General features: G+C 39.6%; 1 protein-coding gene across 2 annotated transcripts; it reads right to left on the bottom strand.

Annotated features, from left to right (window-relative positions):
- Positions 1-7: 7 nt before the first annotated feature.
- Positions 8-20,902, bottom strand: LOC27208565 (protein TIS11). Of its 2 annotated transcripts, none has more exons than XM_016184140.3 (4): positions 20,765-20,902; positions 19,342-19,679; positions 2,368-2,699; positions 8-1,989 (listed from the first exon to the last, which is right to left on the bottom strand). In XM_016184140.3, the coding sequence occupies exons 2-4, from the start codon at positions 19,423-19,425 to the stop codon at positions 1,098-1,100; spliced, it is 1,308 nt and encodes a 435-aa protein (XP_016039114.1). In that variant the 5' UTR covers positions 19,426-19,679; positions 20,765-20,902; the 3' UTR covers positions 8-1,097. The 2 variants fall into 2 exon arrangements, with proteins under 2 accessions (XP_016039114.1, XP_016039115.1); XM_016184141.3 differs by having other exon boundaries at positions 20,652-20,856.
- Positions 20,903-21,744: the final 842 nt, after the last annotated feature.

The raw sequence follows: 21,744 nt of genomic DNA, 5'->3' as shown, positions 1-21,744 counted from the left end.
CGTAGAGTAATTGGTAATTATAATTTATTATCTTTATCAAAATATTAACTCTCGTATGTACATAACGTTCTCTATTACATAAATTTTAGCAAAAATAATAAATTAAAGAATTTTCGTAGCTTTCTTTCTGTCCGTCTATCATTCTCATTTGAATGGATCGATTAATTGATTGATTGATTGGCTTGGCTTGGATTGGAAGACATCGGACCAACTCTCTACTCTCTACTCTTCTTCTCTATCTCGCTCTCTATTTATCCACATCAAAAGTTATATATACACAGGTGGTGGCCATATATGCATATATAAATATATATATACAAGCCGGTAATCAATTTTTTACATGAGACCTATCCAAATTGTGCGGCCTATAAGTATTGAACAAAAGCGACAGGTGTGCATGTGCATATGTTCTAATGGATGCACTGCAGTAGTTTCTATAAATGCAGGAACGATTTTCACATTCGTCGTTGGCCGTGGGTTTTGTTGATTTGATTTGAGCAACATTCGCTGAAGATTCCCAATAGTCCTTTTCGTTATCTCCGTCTTTGTATATTGTCCAGTTCATAAGAATGTTTTGTTTAGCTATAGCTTTCATGCTTGCTATGTTTTTTTTTTGTTTTGTTTTCGTTTTTGTTAGTTTTTAGTATTTAGTTATAGTTTAAGATCATCGTTTGCTTGGATTGTTTGTTTGTCATTTACGTATCTATCTAACTAATTGTCCCGTAGTAGTCTGTAATTCGGTCCTTCTCACATAACGATTATTGTATAACGATTACGTTTGACTGTCACAGCAATGAGAGAATTGATATCAAGGATTAAGCGGTGTCTGTGTTTGGCAGTGTTCTGTTTTTTCGGTGGCGTATACTTGATACACACTGGTTCTGCATCGAAGATACGCCACCGGAAATCCATTTGCCTTGGGATATTTGCGTTTCAAATTGGACTGCGAGAGTAGTTTTGTTTTCAGTTTCCATGGTTTGGTCGTTACTGAGATTTTGTCAAGGATGCTGTTTGTTGATGGAGGGATGCTTGGATGGGCGTGAGTAGGATGCTGGATGGTGTTTCAATTCAATTTTGTTTCGCAGACTGCCACGCGCTTAGAGTCCCAAATTGGACTGCTGCTGGTAGGCCTCCACACCGGAGCTGAGACGGTTGAAAACCGGCAACCTGGGCGTATCCTCCTGCTGCATCGGTGTGCTGACGCTCTTCTGCAGGAGCTGCTTGCTGCCGACGGTATTGTTGCCCGCTCCAGATCCATTGACCGTCACATCGTACGGCGGCGGCGTGTGCACTGGCGATATGGGCACATTGGGGCTCTCCGGCGGTGTGGCCGGTCCATGATGTCCCATTCCCAAGCCCTGACCGATGATCATGCCCTGGCCCATGCCAATGCTCATGCCCAGACCCATTCCAGAGGCCGATGATGTGGACGAGGCGGAACTGTTGCTCTTGGCGCCATTCGAGGCCAAATACCCATGCTGCAGGGCATCGTGGAACGGGAAGCTGGTCATCGAGTTGGTGGGGCTGAGGGACAGTGATCCGGTGGGCGATTCCCGGTCCGATCCTGTGCTCATGCTCAGCGGTGGGCTCAGCGGCAGATAGAACTGGCTACCGTTGTTGTTGTTGTTGCTGTTGCCGCCACCGCCGCTGCTGCTGCTGCTGCTGCTACTGTTGCTGCTTTGATTGCTGCTCTGGCTGCTCTTCGGCGAGAAGTTCTGCGACGACGACTGCTGCGACTGCGACTGGGGGGAGGACTTGGCTGCCTGGGCCGCCTGTTGGGCGCGGGCCTCGTCCGCATTGTGAACAAAGTGACAGCGCGGTCCGTAGGGACAGAAGCCCACGCTGTGGAAGGTGCGGCAGTACTCCGTCTTGTACTTGGGATGACGGTGCACGTTTCGCAGCTCGTGGCTTCCATGGGCGAACTGGCACTTCTCGCCGTACTTGCATTCCCCGGCCTCCTCGAACGGACGGCACAGCTCGGTCTTGTATCTGAAAGTGTTCAAAGACCGCAATTACTTGTAGTTCTTGTGAAGGGTTTAGGCTTAACTTAACTAAATTCAGCTTTAGCTTAAGAGATCTTGTAAGAATAGCGTATTAAAACAATAAGATTCACTAGCTTGTAATTAGATTTAATAGATAAGGATTAAGAAATTCGAATGATACTATATGTACTATGTATGTATGTAGTCACTCTAAACTTTAAGATTTTGTTAAATGCTTTCAAGTTTATTAAACAAGCCTGATTATTTACAAGTTAATTGTATTAATGTTGTGGGTTGATTATATTTCTAAATACAATGAGCTCTAGATGGCTAGCATTCCTTAACCGTTTGGCTCCTTAATTCGGATTATTCCTTCCCAGCTTACCTGGATGTGTTCATCGGCTGCTGTGGCGGCAGTGGCTCCGACTGGGTTCGCTCCAGCTTGCGGTGCAGGTTCATGTTGCCCAGGTTCTCGGTGATGGTCACCAGACTGGCTACAGGTGGCTGCTGCTGTTGCTGCTGCTGCTGCTGCTGTTGGTGTTGCTGCTGCTGGATGAGCTGGGCCGGCTGTGAAATGGTGCGTGTGAGGCCGCCATGGTGGCGATGTGGCTGCTGCTGGTGCTGCTGCTCCAAGTTAGCGCCGTGGGTGAGCAGCATCCTTATTTCCTTCCGCACCTCGCGGTCGATGCAATCGAAATCACCCAAGTGATCGTTCATCTGCGAATGCAAAAGGCGAAAAGCCAAAAATCAATTTCTGTGTGTCTCTCGTGCGTATACGTAACGAGCGCATATTTCGCAAAACTACCAAAATAAAAAATAAATAAAAAAAAAAGAGGACGTAAAAAGAAGCACACGACGGCGTACAGAAAAAAAAAAAACAAAATCAAAAGGCAAAAGCAGCACAAAGCAAAAAGCCAAACTCACTTTTACTTTTAACTTGACCTATAAGCAAAAACAGAAAAACCCAACAAACACACACACACACAAACAAACACAAGCACACTTGGGAAAAAGAGCTAGACGACTGAGAAATATTGCAAAAGGCATACAAAAATGTTATAATTTTCCAGACATTAAACACCAGAGCCAAGAAAAACCAGCTACCTCTCTTTTTTCCCTTCTGGCCTTAACTTTTTAGCCACTCTTTGCCCCTTTTTCTTACCACTTTGTTACCACTCTTTCAATACAAGCCCCCCATCCCGCCCCCTGGCTTCATGTCGTCATCAGTTTCGGTTTTGTTTCTTTTTTTTTTCTTTTTTTTTTGGGAACGCAACGTCCGACTTGGCCTGTTCATTTTCGTGCGATGCTGTAACATGTTATGCAACCAGTTAACTGACACACACATAGACGCAGAGACACTCCGATGATACACAGACTTGGGCACTTAGCCCACTCCATCAAGCGTGGCCAAAACTAGCAGCAACAACAACAACAACAGCAACAGCAACAGCAATCACAACCAACCAACCAATTACATATGTATAGAGCTCAAGTTCAAGCCAACAACACGAAAGGCAGAAAAGTTGAGGCTCAGAAAAAGCGAAGCTCAAAAGCCGGAGCTACCACAAAAAGACAACAACAACATTTTTTGGGGCCCCAACACAAGCAACCAGTAATCAACCGCCTCAGCAAGCCCCCATTCCCCCATTCGTAAGATCCCCCCCTTGTCCAAAATGTAAGAAAAGAAAAAAAAAACGACAAAAACTCAACTCAATTTGCAGACGAAAAACTGGTTGGCTTGCTCAACAAGTGGAAGAGGAAAGGAGATATTGAGGGTGTGTGGCAATGCCAGGGAGAGCAAGAGGGACAGCACGAGACGGTGGCGCATGCGCACCGACCGAAAACAGGGTTGCCAGGGTGTCAAATCAATAATAGATTAGGCACTATGTAAAAACTTGACTCAAAAGCAGAACGACAAAATTTAAAAGTAAAAAAATAAATTTAAATAAAAATCTAAACTAATAATTAACATAAAAGCTTAACATAGAATTATCACAGCTGTCAGGGATTTTTGTTTTTAATAACAACATAAAAACAGAGTAAAGAAGTATAGGCTTATTTTTACCATAAAAGTCATATAAACTTTATTGCCCGAGAGTCAAGTCACAGGATTTAGATTTGCGCTGTGGACTAGCAGATGCTCAACTATATAAATATGGAGCCCCATGCGATTACAGAACGATATAGCCCACTTAGAACGTCGTTATCTCGAGAGATTGGGATGTGGTGAATGGGGCTGGGGGATTTCAAGACACATAAAAAGACGACCAGACCAGGCCAGAGTCAGACATCAGGCATCAGATGAGGCACATAACAAATAAATATTTATGTACATACATATGCATGCACTTCATTTAGGTTATCTTTGGTCCGATTTCAACAGTACGCATTCCTTGAAATTTTATGAGTAATTCCATTCCATTTCAGAACAGGCTGGACGGGCCAACGAAACGAAACGAAACAAAACAATTAAAATGTTCAATTAATTAATTTGCCCGGCCAATCAGTTTAGAAGCCATATACACAGTGTTCTTGTCGTCGATCGCCTATCTTATCTTTTGTCCCATTTGGCATCGTGTTCTCTTGATTTGTGCTTCACTTTTATTTCACCATTGGCATTGGCATTGAAGGGTGAGTACCACTTTTCTACTCGATCGCAAGGTTTGGAATAAAAATTACGCCGTATTTTTAAAATGAAATTTTGCAGACTTATGTAAGCATTGGCAGTTCTGCATTAAAACGTAAATCATATTTCTTCGAAATAATAGAAGTACGCATATGTATGCGTACATAACTAAAAAAAACTGCCTTGCTTATTCATCTATGGGTTTTCCTTTCGTTATAAGAAATGAAAACGAACTTCCTGCATTGCATCGTCAATTAGTCAGCTGACATTGACGAGCACCTGGCAACCCTGTTTCCCAGTTTCAGTTTCAATTTCAGTCTGTAACTCTGCGCAGACAGCAGCAAAAAAATAAAAGGAAAAAAATACATAAACATTAACGAGCAAGCGCAACAAGTTTAGCAAACCTTTGGCGCTGTTTCTTTTTTATACATTTTGTTTTTGTTTTTTTCTTTTTGACCAACTTCAACGCTTACGGCATCTTTGCGACTGCGGATACGGTTGCTGCCTCCTGCTCAAGCTTTTGATTTTGCTTTCTGCCTTTGGCTTGCACCAAGTCCCATAAATAAGATCCAAGTTTATGCCTGGTAATTTACGATTTCTTCATTTGCAAGCCCCGTAAAAATCCAGCCGAGGCCACCCTTGAAAAGTGTTACATGTGCAAAGACACAAAATGTAAATGTGTTCATTTAATGATTTTATAACTAAATAGTAAGCCTTCACTTTACCTATTGTTTGTATTGTAGATAATAAACTCATTAGTATAATATTATGTAGTTGTTACAGAGACCATAAGAACATATTCTGACCTATCATTAGAAATATTATTTTGATTAGGTGATTACATTTAATTTCCATCTAATTAAATGCCAAGTTCTTTTGAGAGCAGGTATGCTTGCAAATTAAATCCATGTCTTTAAAACTTTAATGTAATATTATTACAAAAAAATGTTACCAATCGAAAGTGAAAACTGGATCGCAAACCAAAATATTTTGGGTTAGCAACTTGAACACACTCCGTTTAAAAGTGAAAATCGGTATCGGTGAAGAAATCTCACTTCCGCAACGAAAAACCCAACGATAACCTTCAAACACGACGCTTTTTTACGATTATTTGTGTGTCAATTAGTTTTGTTTAATTTTGCACAGCTGTTTTGGGGACAACGACGTCGGGTCGAATTCATGGTCAAGTTATGACTCCGATTCGTGAACTGATTTCGCAAAGAGCGAATCGCATAAACTCGATTTGTGGGGTGAGTGAGTAATGGGTGATAAAATGGCATGGCAAGGGGTAAACGGCAAAGGAAAGACGTCTTTTTCTTTCCTTTAAAACGTGTTCGAGTTCGAGAAACAACTTTAAAACAATCTACCTCACTTCACGCCCTGCGTTTCTGCGCTGCGTTTGTGTAAAAACAAGATTAAGACCCATTTTGTCTGAAGACAAAGGGGTAAGAGGCAAAGTCTGCGGTCCTTTTTAAAGCTCTTGTTTTCCTTTTCTTTTTTCCTGTTTTCCTCGTGTTATGTATTAAGCTACGCTCTCTTTCTGTCGCCCATTAGCCTTCTCTCTCTCCACTGGTGGCTTTAAATCTCTCGCTCTCACTCTTCCCCTCTCTTTCTTTCGTCTAGTCGAGAATTTCCCTTTCATTTGAAAATGAAAATAAGTTTACTTTTCTTGCAGTCATGCTTTGGCTTATTTTTCTACCTCTTCTTGGTTTTTTCCTGCTGATAGAAGACTCTCTTCTGCCCCCTCTGCTTTCTTCCCACCATTTCTTGCCACTTGTGTTTTGGTCGCCTGGTTTTTCTGTTTTCCGTTTCATTGTTGCGGTGGGTTAAGAAAATAAAAACAGAAGACTAGACAGAGACAGCGTGTATGAGTGAGTGGGTGCTAAAGGAGAGGGCCGAATGGAGAATACAAGATATTTGGTTAAGAGAAAAAGAGTCAAAGCAGCGAGAGTTGCGGGCAATAGACCTTGATGCCTCGTAATTGCTTGCAAAATTTCCCATTTTTGAAATTCCAGCTGCGGTTGAGATACAAACTTGCCAAGTGAAAATACACATAGTTGCACTTTAATCACATAATTAAAGCCAAGGGTGCTACTTTTAAGCACTATTTAAGGAGCTGTTAACTGAAAGTACTTCAGTCGTTATACAAATGGAAACATTTTAAATGCGGTTAGTTGATTCATTTTCGATTCGAGTTTTTATTCCCCATACTTTTCAGTTTCATAGAGCAATGTTTCTATAGCCTTTGGATCTTTCCCCGGCAACTGAGCTTTTACAATTCACTTTTAAATGCTTGTAAATATTACATACAATGCGGAGGTGCTGTAATAAACGTCTTATTACCTGTTTTTTTCAAGCTCGTTCAGATTGCCTAACATTTACTTTACAGAAACTATATAAATGTATATACATATATTTTTCATCGAACAAGATTTGCTATATATATTGGACTCCTTTCTTGGTTAAGCTTTTTAAGTAAGATATCTGGTGTTCGTTTTAATAGGTACCTATAGTACCTATATCGAATATGTTATGTATCTATCTATCTATGATACTTAAGATCCGCGCTGGTAATCGGTTCTTGGGAGATTTGGCATTACTTTTGGGACAACTCACGGCTTACATGTGGTACGAACCCCTACTACTATGTAGTTATGCAGATGTGTATATAGCTTATCGAGTGTGTGTTGTGTTGTTTCAGGTCTTGGCTCACGGGGCTGTTAGGTAAGATCGGCGATTGTTGTTGCTGCTTACTTGTTTGTGTCTCATAAACACGTTCACACAGATACACCCGACTTTTTGAGAGTGTGTGCGAGATGCTGAAGACCTGCTGTTGTTGGTTTTTTTCTCTTTTTTTTTTTTAATTTTTTTCGGTTGGACTAACTGGTTTATAAAGCCGTACCAATAAAAGCAACAACAACGTCGCGATGACGACGACGCAATATCCATAACCTCGATGAGCTAACACCAATACAATGGTAAAAATAAAATTAACGAAAAAAAAAAAATGTAAAAAAAAAAACCAAACTCACACCCAGACAATCTTTATTCTGTTCATATATGCGAATTGGAAATGAATACAAAGTTATTATTGAGTGTTATTTATAATACCCGACCAACCTGCACGAACGGCTAAAAAGAGATGGAAAGAGGCGAGGGGGCGTGGCGCTACTATATATTATGTATCTAAATACAGCGGTGGATCAGCAAATAGGATTTCGATTGCACTCAACGGTATCTGTATCTAACAGCAGAACTTTATTCAATTGGATAATGACAAGATATTTAAATTAGCAACTTAGAAACGACAACACTATTATTTTGCCCACCACTGTACGGGTATAAATCGCATCTATTAATCGCCCGGGGGAATAACATTAGCAATTAAATCAAGTTATTTCCATTTAGTTAGGGATGGGTAGATGTATGTATGTAGCTGTAGGAACGATCGAAGACGAAGCGCACAGATAAAGATAAAGATCCGAGATCTGAGATGCGATATATGTACGCATCTGATTTCCATATTTACACACACGCTCTTTGCGGTTCAATTAAAGTTCAAGGTAAGCTTCAAATTTTCTATGCAAAGTGCGAGATTTCTATCCATCGAAATTTGATTAGCAGCCAGACGCAGATCAAATTAAAGGAAAACAAAAATCGTAGCCTCTCTATAGATTTATTTTTTTTTAAATTTTTTTTTATTTTTTTTTTTTTTTTGATTTTGTTAGGCAGAAACAAAAGCAATCGTATCGCATCGAGTTTAATTGTTGTTGGTAAATTTGAATTGGTAATTAACACATGCGGCTGTCATGCGAGTTTTTCATTGCTTTTCATTTTCATTCTCATTCGCATGCATTCCATTTCGATGTCGATTTCCATCTCCATTTCCATTGCATTTTGCATTGCATTGCATTGCATTGGACTGCATTTCCCCCTTTCCATTCTCGGCCGCTGATCAGTGATCACTTTTGATCGATTGACGGCCCGCAAGCTCACAACAAAACAATCTAGAACAGACGATCCCCCATCCCCATTTCCATTTCCATTTCCATTCCCATTCCACTTTGATTTTCTTTGCTTTTTTTTCCCAACACGATCTGCAACTGATAAGCAACAAGCTGCACTGAACGAAAAGCACTGCACTTCTGGCTTTAATTAATATGGAATTTTCTCAATAATCGCATCAGAAACGAACTTTTATTAACTTGTATTACTTTATTACTCCATCTGGAAGTTAAAAACATAAACCCATAGAATTAAAACCCTAGATAAACATAGAAATCACAAGGAAGTTTACAAATAAACTATTAATCAATTACATACAAATAAGATAAAAGCCGCAAATGTAGCTTACTTAAGATGCAAATTTGAATTTGTTTCAGTTTCAGTAAACTTCGAATTTTTGCACAATAAAGTAACGGATTTAAAAAACAAGGCACGCAAGGATTGAGTAACGAACTACAAGTTCCTAGAAAACATGGCACGATGCCGAAAGTTCTAACATTTTAGCAAAGCTACAATAGTTGGGATGGAATGGATCATTTCGTAACCAAAACTAGTGCCTATTGTTGATGCGATTAGGTAGAAGAGGAAAATAAATAAATTAACATAACATTGTCAAAGGCTTATAATTTGTTTAAATTATTTAACTGCCTTTGGTTATTCGTTTTAGGCTCTTCAACTGGTTGTATTCGATTATTCGGTTTCTAGTTTTCAGTTTTCAGTATTCACTACTATTCAGTATTCAGTTTTGGGTTTTGGGTTTGGGTTTTGGGTTTTGGTTTTGGGTTTGGGCCATCCAAGCCATCGATTGAGGTCTAGGTCGAATCGTCGAATGGAGCATTTCACATTTTCGTGTCGTTTGCATTGTCCATCCGTTCGTTGGTCGCTTGTTAATATTTGGTAAGCGAAATAAGACGGCATAGATAGCGAGAGTGTTTGAGGGGGGAATGGGGAGGTGGATAAACGACGGGGGAGGCGCAGAGAAGGGAAGAAGACAAGACGCATGCGCAACTGCCGTGCCAGTTTCGTTTCGTTTCATTGCCAAGCGTCCGCCGTTGTCTCTTCCTCTTCTCCTCTCTTCGTTTCTTTCTTGTACGCTTTGTTGTTTCTTTTCCTTGTTTTTTTTTTTTTCGAACCGGCTCACATAATAATAATTGGCAACAACGAAAATCACATAATAAAACACAATAAAAGAAAACTTCACAACGACTTGGCCTTGCTAAATTCGGAGCACAACAACCATAAAAACATAGTTTTGAAAAAAAAATCCAAGAGAAGTACAGTGAATACTGGTCTCGTTGGATAAAAACCATGTTATAAACGAAATGTGCTTATTCGATTTCATTTAAGTTCAGAGGTTAACTGCAAGCTTTGTAAAATATCATTGAACATTATGTTAATATCTTCGATTGTTCGGTTAACTGTTAAGCGAGCCCACTGTACAGATACAAAATCCGGCACAGAAACAACACTAAAGTGAATAAACAAAAACCAACAAATCCATCCACTCACAAATCGAGTTTCGTATCCAAGAGAGTTCCGTCTTTAATCGATGTGCATAAAAATAAAATCAAATAAAATAAAACATAATAATCATTGTCTTCTTCTTCCTCTGTCGCAACGCGTTGCGTCTGCCGAGTTTTTTTTTATTTTTTTATTGCTATATCTCTCTCTGTTTTTGCGAAAAAGAAGGGAAATACATATAAAATGTTGCAATTGCCGTTTTTGTTTTGCTTAAGCAAACCAGTCAAACAAATGCAAAAAGTGAAGAGAGAGAAGAGTGGGGCTAAAGGGGAATGGAGTGGTAAAGTGGAGAAAGGGAGATGGATGATGGAGACCTTTTGCACACACACACACTCGCGCGCGCAACAGCAGTTCGAAGATAGAGAGGGAGTGATGGGGAGCACAAAGCCACCGTTATGCAATCGAAATGTAGAGTTTCGAATGGGAGCAAAGTGGGAGGGAGACGAAAATAGTGATAGAGATGGTATCAGATGGTTGAAAGAAAAAGTGGAAGCTATCATTTTCAAGGTAATCTTAACCTAAAACACGAAATTAGCTCATATTACCAACTATGTTACATGAAATGTTTGACCACATAAGCCATCGCATTTCATTATGATTATAATATTTTAATTATAAACAAACACAAAACAAGTCCATTTGTTTGATTCAGGAAATTCAATTCGGACAAAAAATTGCTTAGTTAGTAATTTATAGCTAAACAATCCAACCGGAAAAGAGAAAAGCACTTTCAGCATTTCTTTTTATCAATCAAACTCTCCAATTACATATTTTGCCGGATTGAATTACATACCTACTTCCCAGTCTTATTGCGCTCACGCAATACGAAAATAAACAATATATTTCTAGTTCCAGGAGCTGGTCTTATAAACAAAAACTTCCGGCTATAAGCGAAGCAGTTCAAGTTTCACACGTCTTTATTGAATCAGAAGTTTATAGTCATCACACTTGGAGTTCAAGCTTTCTGGAAAAATTCAAGATAACCACACTGTTGGGTTGTTTGCACAGATAATCAACGAAGAAGTGGTGCTCACACATTATGTGTCGTTCTAGAATTTGTATAGGCTCGGTTCGGGAAATCTACAATCCAAAACCGAAACCGATCCCGATCGCGACCCCATTGCCCTTGCCTTAACCTCTGCTCCAGTTGCAACCCTCTTCCACCACCTCTTTAGTTTTTTTTCTTTTTTAGTATCCCCCATTTCCAGTCGACAGTCTGTGAGTCTCCTTATCAGTCGACGGGGTGTCCAGAGCGTCGAACCTTATCGAGGGTCTCGTTTTCGGTTGGGTTCCCTCCGATTGTTTTGGCGTGCGTGTGTGTGAGTGTATTGTGGAGTGACTTTAGATGCCTCCCCCACACTCCCAGCAGTTCCACTTCCAATCCCCATCACTCACATTTTACTGCTTGTTTTTCCCTTGGGGACAAATGCCATAAAATAAATCCCTAGCCGCTAACCGAGAACTCGATTAAAATACGATCCCAAAACATTATGATCCGAACAGATCCGTTTCGAGGGCAGAGAAGGGCTGAGCTTTAAAGTATGTACAAATGTACGTACATACATATGTATATGTATGTATACCGGTCAGCCGCAAACATTTCGAAATTGATTTGTGTGTTTTTTACTGTTTCTATATAAAGCCCGAATTACGAAAAACATGTCATGGATGGTGACGGGTAAACTTATAAGGGAGGGAAATGTCGAAATCAGCTGGACATAAACAAATCAAACAATGATGAATTTGATAGCTAACGTTTCAAAACGAAGCTATTATAATAAAGAAGTCATCATCATAATGTATTATTCCACAATTTATGACTTTGCAATGAATTGATATTTAAAATGATGAACAGCTTTTGAATGTTCTGGCCACTGTCCTTTAGTGTGGCCGCTTCCGCACAATTCCCTGCCAGTGTGGCTGTGCTGCAACATTTATGGCGTTAAGCAAGGAATTGTGTATGAATATCATCTTGTGACAAACGTAAGCCTAGCAATTTCTCTGGTTCTTGTGGCCATGTTTTTACGTTCTGTGCTCGCTGCTCTAGAGAGTGTAGACACTCTCTTGATGTTCTTCTGTGCTTATCAGTCGCCCCGGCAAATGTGTGGCCGTGTTTGTGCTGTGAGCACATGGCAGTGGCAGTGACCCCCTTCTCATCTTTCGCCGAAACCTCCAACCCCAACCCCCCAACTACTCCTATCTGTCCTATGCACACTTGTATGTGCTCTTTTCTCTCAGTTAAACCAAGTGCAGGCCAGGCACGTAAATCATAAAAAATAAAAGAAGGAAAAACACACATTTTAAGTATAGATTGAGATGAAACGACGCTCATTCTCTGTTGACACACGCGCGTTCTAAAGTGCAGCTATGTATCTGTCTGTGTGTGTGTGTGTGTCTGTGCCTTTGTGTGTGTGTGATTTAATGTGATAAGAATACTTATTATTGGGTTAGTTAGTTCATACAGTAATAATCTTTCGCTGGCTGCTGTTTTTGTTGCTACTCAAAAGCGATAAGCAAAGCGCACAACTGATATACGAGCACAAGACCAACAATAACTACCGAGAGCAATAATAACTTAACTAAGAAACAACAACGATATATGTATACAAACTTTAACAAGAACTAACAAAATAAAATCAAAAATAACACGAAACACCGGCGATCGCTCGAAAACCGAAGATTTAATTCCCCGGGCAATTGGAATTTTCCAGAAGTTACAATGAAACGTCAGAAAATAATGATTTGATAAGCTCTACTAAGTATTCGCGGTAGAATTCCATTTAAAAGATTTGTTTGGATCATCGAATTGACGGCATTAAAAACACTTTAATAAACAACAACCAATAAAAAAACTTGTTTATTATTGTCAACAGCTTCGAAGGCACGAAAGCGTGATACAATTTTTGGATTCTAGAAGGTTTGGCATTTGACTATCTACGAAATACCTTTGAGGTGTTTTTGATTCATGATTTTGGTCATACCATAACCACTAAATATGATGTGTATAGCCATTATGTACATACATATAAAATACATTATTTTGGCGGCATTAAATGAAATTATAGGAGTCGCCTTAAATGGGAAGGGATGATATTGGGGTAAAGATAGCAACAGATCAGTACGTATTTCTCTACCTTTTTTTCATCTCTTTCCGCAGGTTGCACTGATCCCTTTTGATTCTCCTCGGTTCTTTTTAACCTACCCTTCTCTATTTGTACCACCCCCCATCCCTCTTTTCCCATTCCTTTTTCCTGCGCCAATAATTTATCGGCTATTTGATAACCCGCACAAACAAAACACAAAGAACAAGAAGCAGAAAAGGCTGGAAACAATCAAACAATAAGGGATACACGCAGAAAAAAGAAGGCTGTATATTATATATTCTGCTTAAAAGATGTAAATAATAATAAATTTTAAAGTCTCGTAAATTATAAGCTTTCCTTTCTGAATTTAGCAAAGGTACAGAGATTGGTACATTTAAAAACACATAAGTAATTTCATATTTTTTTGCTCTGTGTAGTGAGAGAGAGGGATGGAGAGCAAGATCAACATGTTGAAAATGTGTTGAACACGTGGTTGTGCGACTCTCAAAAACAAAAATCCGATCGAAATCGTGATCAAAATATATCGGGGGTTGCTTAGAACAGCGGGAAAAACAAAAAATAAAAAAAACTCACATGTGTTTTTTGTTATCTTTGTGGTCCTGCAAAACCAGTTGCAGAGTGTATGTGATTGCGTGTGTGCCAGACAGAGGCAGCACCATCGGCAAAACCCGCAAAACAAAAGCCAAAAAGTAAAGCCACAAGGGAAAAAAAGCAAACGCAATGGCAAAAGCAAAAACAAAAATCAAAAAAGCGACAGTGAATGTGAATGGAAATCTACTAAACAAACGGGGCTCTCTGCCGACGCTGACTGCGCTGCCAGCGTCCTCATTCGATCGCGACTTTATTATATAATAGATTCGATTGGATTGGATTTTTCGGTGGATTTCGTTGTGTGGATTGGCAATCAGAAAAAAAGCTGAAACACCAAAATACTATATATATGTATGTATGTATGGGGAAAAAAAACCAGGTTTGCAAGCGCAACACTTTTTGTAGGGTGGCCCGCATGAAAAGCGTGAAAAGCAAATGCCAGCCAGCATAATGAAAATATGTACATATTAACGAAGTTATTAAGCGAAGCAAACTGTAAAGCCGAGAGATACAGGCGGGAATATCGTATTCTGCGAATAATAATATGCCGTGGATAATATAATATTCCACACATTCCCAGAATCCGGGAAAATGTTTAAACTTCAGTTCGATTCTGAATGCAAAATACCCGCCTTTTATGGCACTGAGAGCAAAATCGGATTGACTGATAAGGACATATATTATTATTAATAAAAGGACTAACTAAATAATAAATGGCATGCTTAATGTCAAAGCGCACTTTTGTGCAATAGCTCTATATGCACTTTTATGCTATTTCTATATCCAAATCCGATTTCTTCCTGTGCATGCAAACAACAAACAAGCAGATGATTGTGTGGGCGAGGGGGTGGAAGGGGGCCGCTGAGCGAGGGAGGGGCGAGATGTACTTTGGCACTCAATTGAGCGGCCATTAGCAATAATACCAACAACAATGAGAACAACAGTACAGCCAAGACAATTTCGAGATTACAACAACAACAAAATGACAATAGAATATGAAGTGTCTTCGCCTCTATGCTCCATCCCGTTCTGGCCCACGGCAAATGGGCCCCACTGCGCACGCCTGCCTGGCTCGCTCGCTCGGTCTCCCTCTCCTTCTCCCGTACAAACCTGGCCAGGCCAGAGAGAGAGAAAGAGCGAGAGCGCCGAGGAGTGGGGGCTACTGTCAAATGCGTTGGTGTGGGCGAGATAGCAAAGCGACGACAAAGGCAAGAGAGCGCAAATACATATATGTGTATGTATGTACGTAGATATGTATATATGTGTTGCGTATTTATTTGATGTGCATGTTTTTCTTATTTGTATTTTTTACAACTGCACGATAAGAGGACAGCCAGGCAACAACAAAACACTATTATTAATAAAAATAATAATAATAATAAGCAGCCAGTAGCTTCGCACGCAAATAACTTATTTATAATTTATTTTCATCGAGGCGGCAGCAACAAAGAATTACGAACTACTCAATTTAAGCGAATATTACATTGTGGCGTATGTATTTTAAAATCTATTATATACATATTTCGAGTGCTGTGCTTTAGGAAATCTTTTAAGAAAACACTTGTTTCACATTTTACCAACAATTTCTTTAAAAATAAAAATAACAACAAGTAGAACGGATCTGCTTTGTATTGTTTTTTTATATGTACGTTTTTCGTAGATGGAAAATCGGTAGCGGTGATCCTCAATTTCAACCCCCATCGACTAATAAACCTCTTGACGAACTGAGGATCCCCCCCTCTCTTCAAACATTTCCCTCTCGCTTCCACTCCAAGGGTATCTCAAGGGTCAGCCAGTCAATATGCTGACAATGTGTTATTGTTGTTGTTGTTGCTGTTGTACTTATTACTTTAGTTGTTGTTGCTGCCCCGGCCTCATGTCCTCATGTGCGTTTTCATGAGTTTAAGTGCCCTTTTGGATAGTGAGTTTAGTTGATATGCTCACTTTAGCCTTTTTATAGCCAGGTTCAATAGGAAACTGCCAGAATTCCAGGCAGTAGCAGGTGTATATGCCAGAAAACAAATCACAGGAACAAAACTATACACGATTGCCTTAAAACTTAAAATGCCTTCATATAGTCAAGATCTATTGAAAACGATTTCAGTTCTTACAGTTAGCAGGTGTACTTTTAGCTTATTTCGGAAGACGTTCAGAAATCTTTTCAAAAACATTGCGAGATTAGTCCGTTCTTAATGCATAGCTATCTCCATACATATGTACATATGTATAACTTATAGATGTTTCAGGCAAATTTCAATATAAATTGTGTCTGGCAACACTGTCGCTGCGCTTGCAATGTGCGCCAGTGTGGGTGAGTGAGTAAAAGAGACAGAGCGAGCGGGTCCGGGGACTTGAGCCTGCGATTTCAAATCGGTTCGTTTGGAATGGGTATATGGGCATATATGCGGTATTGGACCTGGACTTTAGGGATGGGGCTGCATATTAATCGAGTCGAGTCGGTTCGGATCGAAATGAAATGACGTTCGGCGGAGTTGAGGGTTAACGAAGAAGGAGCAGAGATGGTGGGGAAGGGGCAAATATAATGGAGGAGGGTGAGGATTGAAGATTGAAGAGTTGCCTTTTTTGTTTAGGTAGGTAGCGGTGGTGGTCGCTACACTCGCTCTTTTGCTCCTCCTACTCCTTCGCCTCCTCCCCCGCCGATCTGATTGCTCTTCTTCTTCTTCGCGCAGCAATGGCGTCGGGACAAACACACACCGCATAAGAAGAAGCAGCAGCAGACGAAGAAGAAGAGGGAGGAGGAGTGGGGAGGAGGAGGAGGAGAGAAAAACACACAGATCAAAATAAAACGACGACGTTGTTGTTATCGCCTTGGCAGGAAATGGAATTATATTCGTAAAAAGTAGTCGCCGTTTGTCGCTCTGCAAGTGTAAGTGAGCCTCTTCTCAGCAGGAGAGGGCAGCGCTGAGAGCGGGGCGGGGGAAGCGGCTGGATGGAGGAGTGTAGAGGAGTTGGGCAAAGAGCAGAGGAGGGGGAGTTTTGCTGAAACGCAATACCGCTGATTACGTACGGGGATTTCGATATAACAAACTAAGCACATTTTACACATTTTACTTTTCAGCCTGAAAACGGAGAAGCCGACATACAAAAAAAAAACACAAACCAAGCAAACCGTCGAGACAAACTACAGTGGTCACACGCTAAACAGCTACCACTTGACTAAACCTTCATTTAAATACGGATAATACTAATTGATTTGAGAAACAATGGCATTGTAATTAAACAGATTTAAGATTTATATCTGAAGTAAAATAATTCTCTTGCTAAAATAAAAGCAGAGTTAGATATATGCATTCTTTAGCGAGGTTTCACTGCAAACTGCATTTAACTGCATATCACATGGTAATACAATGTACATGCATATAAATTTCATAATAAAATCAAGACGAAACCAAGAAAACGAGAAATTAAAAGTTATGCGAAAAAGTGAATTTCAAAGTTGACGCTGCTCCCTTCTCTTCTCTTTCGGCACTTCATTCTCCATTCTCCCCTTCCATCCCTTCCCTTCTCCACAGCCTGCCTCTTCACAGTGCACATTCCCGAACGAAGTGGCGCAGTAAATGTAACAAAGCCAAAACAAAAATGTTTTTATAAATTCAAAAGCAAAGATTGTGACACTATTGTTTTTCGTCCACATTTCAACTTATATCAGAAACAAAGACGAGTTAAAAAAAAATAAAATTGATATATATTTTTCCTTATGAAAATATATTTCATAATCTTATAAAAGAGTTGCAAAGGAGTTGCAACAATTTTGTCGCCTAAGAAAAAAGTTGCGCGGCAGCATTTCCTATTTGAGTCTGTGTTTGTTTGAAAGTGTTTGTGGTGCCCTTTCGCTTTCTGCAGCAATTTGTTGTTGTCTTTGCGGCTGAAAACCGCTGCATAATGACAACAAAAATATATCAAACCATTTTCAGTGTGAATTGTTGCTGATTGCCTATCGTTAATCGATTGCAAAGTTCATTCAACAAGCATTTGCAACTTTATCGGACGTCAACCTGCCTTGGCCCTATTTTTTTTTCATGTTTGTTGTTTTTCTCCTTGCTCACTGTTATTTTTTCCTTTATTCTATGGCTCTACTTGACCCTTTGGCTTTGCATTTTAGTTTACGCAAATTTGCGAAAAAAGCGCAGGCACAAGAACAAGAAAATCAAAACAAAAGTGAGCCCAACACACTGCTCCATCTACCTCTTACTTTGCACCCCTCTCGCTTTCACGCGAAAAACCGCAAAACTTTTCACGTAACCGCTGCAGCAGAGCTCTTGAACATAAAAAAAATATTAAAAACTTAGCTCATTCGAGAGCAATCAATAAACCCAAAAAACAAACGAACGAAATAATATGTATAAATAATACAGCCGAAATCACTAAAAACACAAAAATCCATCCAAAGCAAACCCGGAACTTGAGTTAATCGAATTTGTTGTCGATCAACAGCTGCGCTGCCGACGTCGCTGCCAGCCACACGCACACATGCACCACACACATACATACGTATGTATATACAAACAGTAAATGATCACGAGTGGTGTTATTGCTGCTGTTGTTGTTGTTGTTGCTCTTAATGATGCTGCTGCGATGACGCCAATTGTAACAAATAAATGCGAAGAGAAGGGACAAAAAGAGAAGGTGCATGGTGTAAGGGAGCGGATTGGGAGGGAGAAAGAGCGCGTGTGGGTGAGAGAGATATGCAAGGATGCCCCGCCCCCTTCTCCAATACACTTATCACAAATCCTTATCAGAGAATTATTTAGTCCACTTTATAGTCTGTCGCTTATTTTCATTCTTCACCACCATCCCTCTCTCTCACACACACACGCACACTCTATTTGTTGTTGTTTTTTTGTGAGTTGACAAACCGAAATTATAATTATGAATCAGCTTTAATAATGGGGAATAACAAACAACAAATGCAAGTGTAACAAAACGGAAATATAACGAAGTGAAAAATGGAAAACAAGTTATCGAAATTAAGCAAGCGATGCACATATTGCCTTTAACAATGCGACAGAAATGCGGCGCAAAATGCAACTGCCGAAATTAATAAAACAAAAACAAAAAAGAAAACATGTGGTTTAGGCATGTTTTAAGTTGACTGAAAAATATTTTTGGGTTTTCTTCACTCAATCGATATTGAGCTTCTTTAATTTTGCTTACCAAGTGCTTGAGTTTTTTTTTGTTAGTAAATTTGCAATTGGAGTTTTACTAAATTTCTAGGATACGCAAATACCAAGACTATTTAACCAAAATGCATATGCGCACATCTGCATGCATTATAAAAAACTTAAGAGACCTATTAAATTAGTTTAATAATTCATTCAATTTCATTCATAAAACCACAGTGAAAACTAACAGTTTAATAAGAACTTGTTCACCAGAATTGCAGAAAATAACACCGAATTTTGAGAAAAAAAAACCGCAAGATAAAGGATATAATGACGGAACAGTTAAAAACGGGGAAAAACGTAGGTCTTGAGAAATCTGGGAAACTTACCGTTACGTATTTGGATATATCGCCACGCTCGAAATAGTGCGAGTCATCCTGCTCTCTTGATTTCTGCAGAATATCAGCAGACATTTTGTTGATTGGTTTTGAACAGATTGTTAACTGATTTAGCCGTTGTTGTTGTTGTTTATTTGTTGTATTTTCCACTGGACAAGACAGAAAAAATTTGCGAATTTTTTCGTTTTGTTTTTCTTTTCTATATATCTTTATTTCGTTGCTTATTCTTTTGTGTTTGATTTGTATTTGCTTTGCACTTGAATTTTGAGTTATGTATGTTGTTGTTATTCGTTCCGCGAATATTGCATTGCAACAATAAAAAAAATCAGCTAAAAGAGTGAAGAGAGCGTTTGATTAGCGACGAATAATGGAAGAGAGAGAGCGATGCACGAGGGCAGAAGAGAGAAGGGCAAAGAGCAAGGGAACAGAAATTTCACGTGCTTGTCGTTCGAATGCGTATGCGTATGCGAGTGTGTGCGTAAGGATATTTTCCAGGCACATGTGCAAAGGAAAGAAGAACCAAAGGCTGATATTCTTCGCTTTGCTTTGTCCCTTTTTTGATATGCACATGTGTGCGTTTGTTAAACAGCCGATGTCTGTTTTATTTACGTGTGTGCGTTGTTTGCTTTGCTTTTATCGTCTTCGTTCGCGTTCTCGAAAAGCGAAAAGATAAGCTTGCGCTTCGTCCCTTCCTTCCCGTCCTTCCTTTCCTCCTTCTCTCACTCTATCTCCCTGTGTGCCTAAGTGTTGCGTGTGTGTGTGTGTGCGATCTCTAGTGGCGATCGTATATCACTTGCGTCTGTGTGTTTGTAATTCCTATATTATTGCTGCGACAGCGAACTCAAAAACATCAAAAAAAAAAAAACATAAAAAACACAAAAATCAAATAAAAGGGCAGCAATTGCTGTGTCGTTTATGATTTTTTCCCTGTTGCTTCGCATGCTTCTTGAGCACGCGGTTCTTCTTGTATGAGGTCCTTGGGACTGCACACATGCGCGCATGTAAATTTAGCGAATGTTTGCTTATGCTTATTTGAACATGATTCAATAAATTGCGCCTTTGCTATTCATTTACTCTTACTTTACACCTTTTAAAAACAACGACAACAGTGGACCATTTCTTACTTTACTTTACAGTTAACTGATGTATATTGATGAACAACCAATTCGAATTTTTCCGGCACTTGTAAAAAAAAAACCACGAAAAGGATGAAAGGGAATGTAAGTTGGATCGCACAAACACCACAAGATACACGAGAAACAAGCACACAATTTCAATTTGGCTATCGAATCGCTTATTACTTTGAATACGGGCGCAGAGGTCCTGTCGCTCTTCGCTCGTTCGCAAAAAAAACACAACAAAAGAGACACAGCACGTCCGTCAGACAACCAGCCAGATCGGAATCGAACCTTACACTCGCACAAAAATGTCCAATCGCTGTTTTTTCGATTCGGTTGCCCGGCAGTGTGACCAGTCGATAGTTAGCCAAAAAATGACCACGTCATAGATGCTATTTGGCGAACGGCTTTTGGCTTCCCGTTAGGCGTTTTTTTGTCAGAGTTTGTGTCTTAGATATTTATATGGGTATTCTGTAGTCGGTTAGTAAAAAGTGCTTCAAACTTAGAATGACAGTTTTTTCATATGGAATCTTGATGCTATTTAAACTAGCATTGCCATTTAAACTAACTCGCTTGCTAGTGGTGCCACCTGTACAAACTCGCTTTCTAGTGGTGCCACTTGCTCAAACTCGCTTGCCAGCGGTGCCACATTGTTGACTTCGAATTTTTCTAAGTTATTGGCAGCGCTGCCAAATTTTCTATTACTTTTTTAAACATTATCGAAGCGCATAATTACACTAGTTAGGCAACTTCAGGAAGTTAAAAGAAATATTTCTAGTCTCTTCAGTTCCACGGGTGGCAACGGCAAACAGTATCAAAACAAGCGCCAAAGTTTAAATTTCATTTGTATTTTTCCACATATTAGCTTTTCAGGAATATGAATTTAATGATAAATAATGACGATGTTTTCGGGAGTTGTTCTTAAATAAGCTATTTAGAAATGTAAAATAATAAATTTCAAATGCTTTAAGATCTCTTGTTAAACTTAAAAGGCGAATTGATAAATGATGCGCTTCGTTTTTTCTTTTTTACTATTCAATCAGAACTTTAAATGTTCTTATCAGCAATTGCACTGCAGCAATTGGTGTTTCAATCAGCGCCTTCTGCTTGCTGATTGGAATGGGTCAGTAGTGCAGTGGACATCCCATAAAGTTAATAAATAATAAAAAGCAGATTCTCACACACAGACGGACCGCGTACGTGCCATTAGTCAACAATGACGAATAAACAAAGAAATTAAGAGGGTCTAAACAAATGTATTTCACATGCGGGTTGC

Source organism: Drosophila simulans, chromosome X (genome assembly GCF_016746395.2).
Source record: "Drosophila simulans strain w501 chromosome X, Prin_Dsim_3.1, whole genome shotgun sequence".
Taxonomy (NCBI): Eukaryota; Metazoa; Arthropoda; class Insecta; order Diptera; family Drosophilidae; genus Drosophila; species Drosophila simulans.
Note: the sequence above shows the minus strand (reverse complement) of the source record. Positions and strands in the feature narration are given on the sequence as shown.

Bases quoted from the DNA above. Each gene is read 5' to 3' on its own strand.
- LOC27208565 (XM_016184140.3), bottom strand. From the start codon at position 19,425: ATGTCTGCTGATATTCTGCAGAAATCAAGAGAGCAGGATGACTCGCAC. The intron at 2,700-19,341 runs GTAAGTTTCCCA...TTGCATTCGCAG, and splicing joins ATATATCCAAATACGTAACG to ATGAACGATCACTTGGGTGA. The intron at 1,990-2,367 runs GTAAGCTGGGAA...GAACACTTTCAG, and splicing joins CAGCCGATGAACACATCCAG to ATACAAGACCGAGCTGTGCC.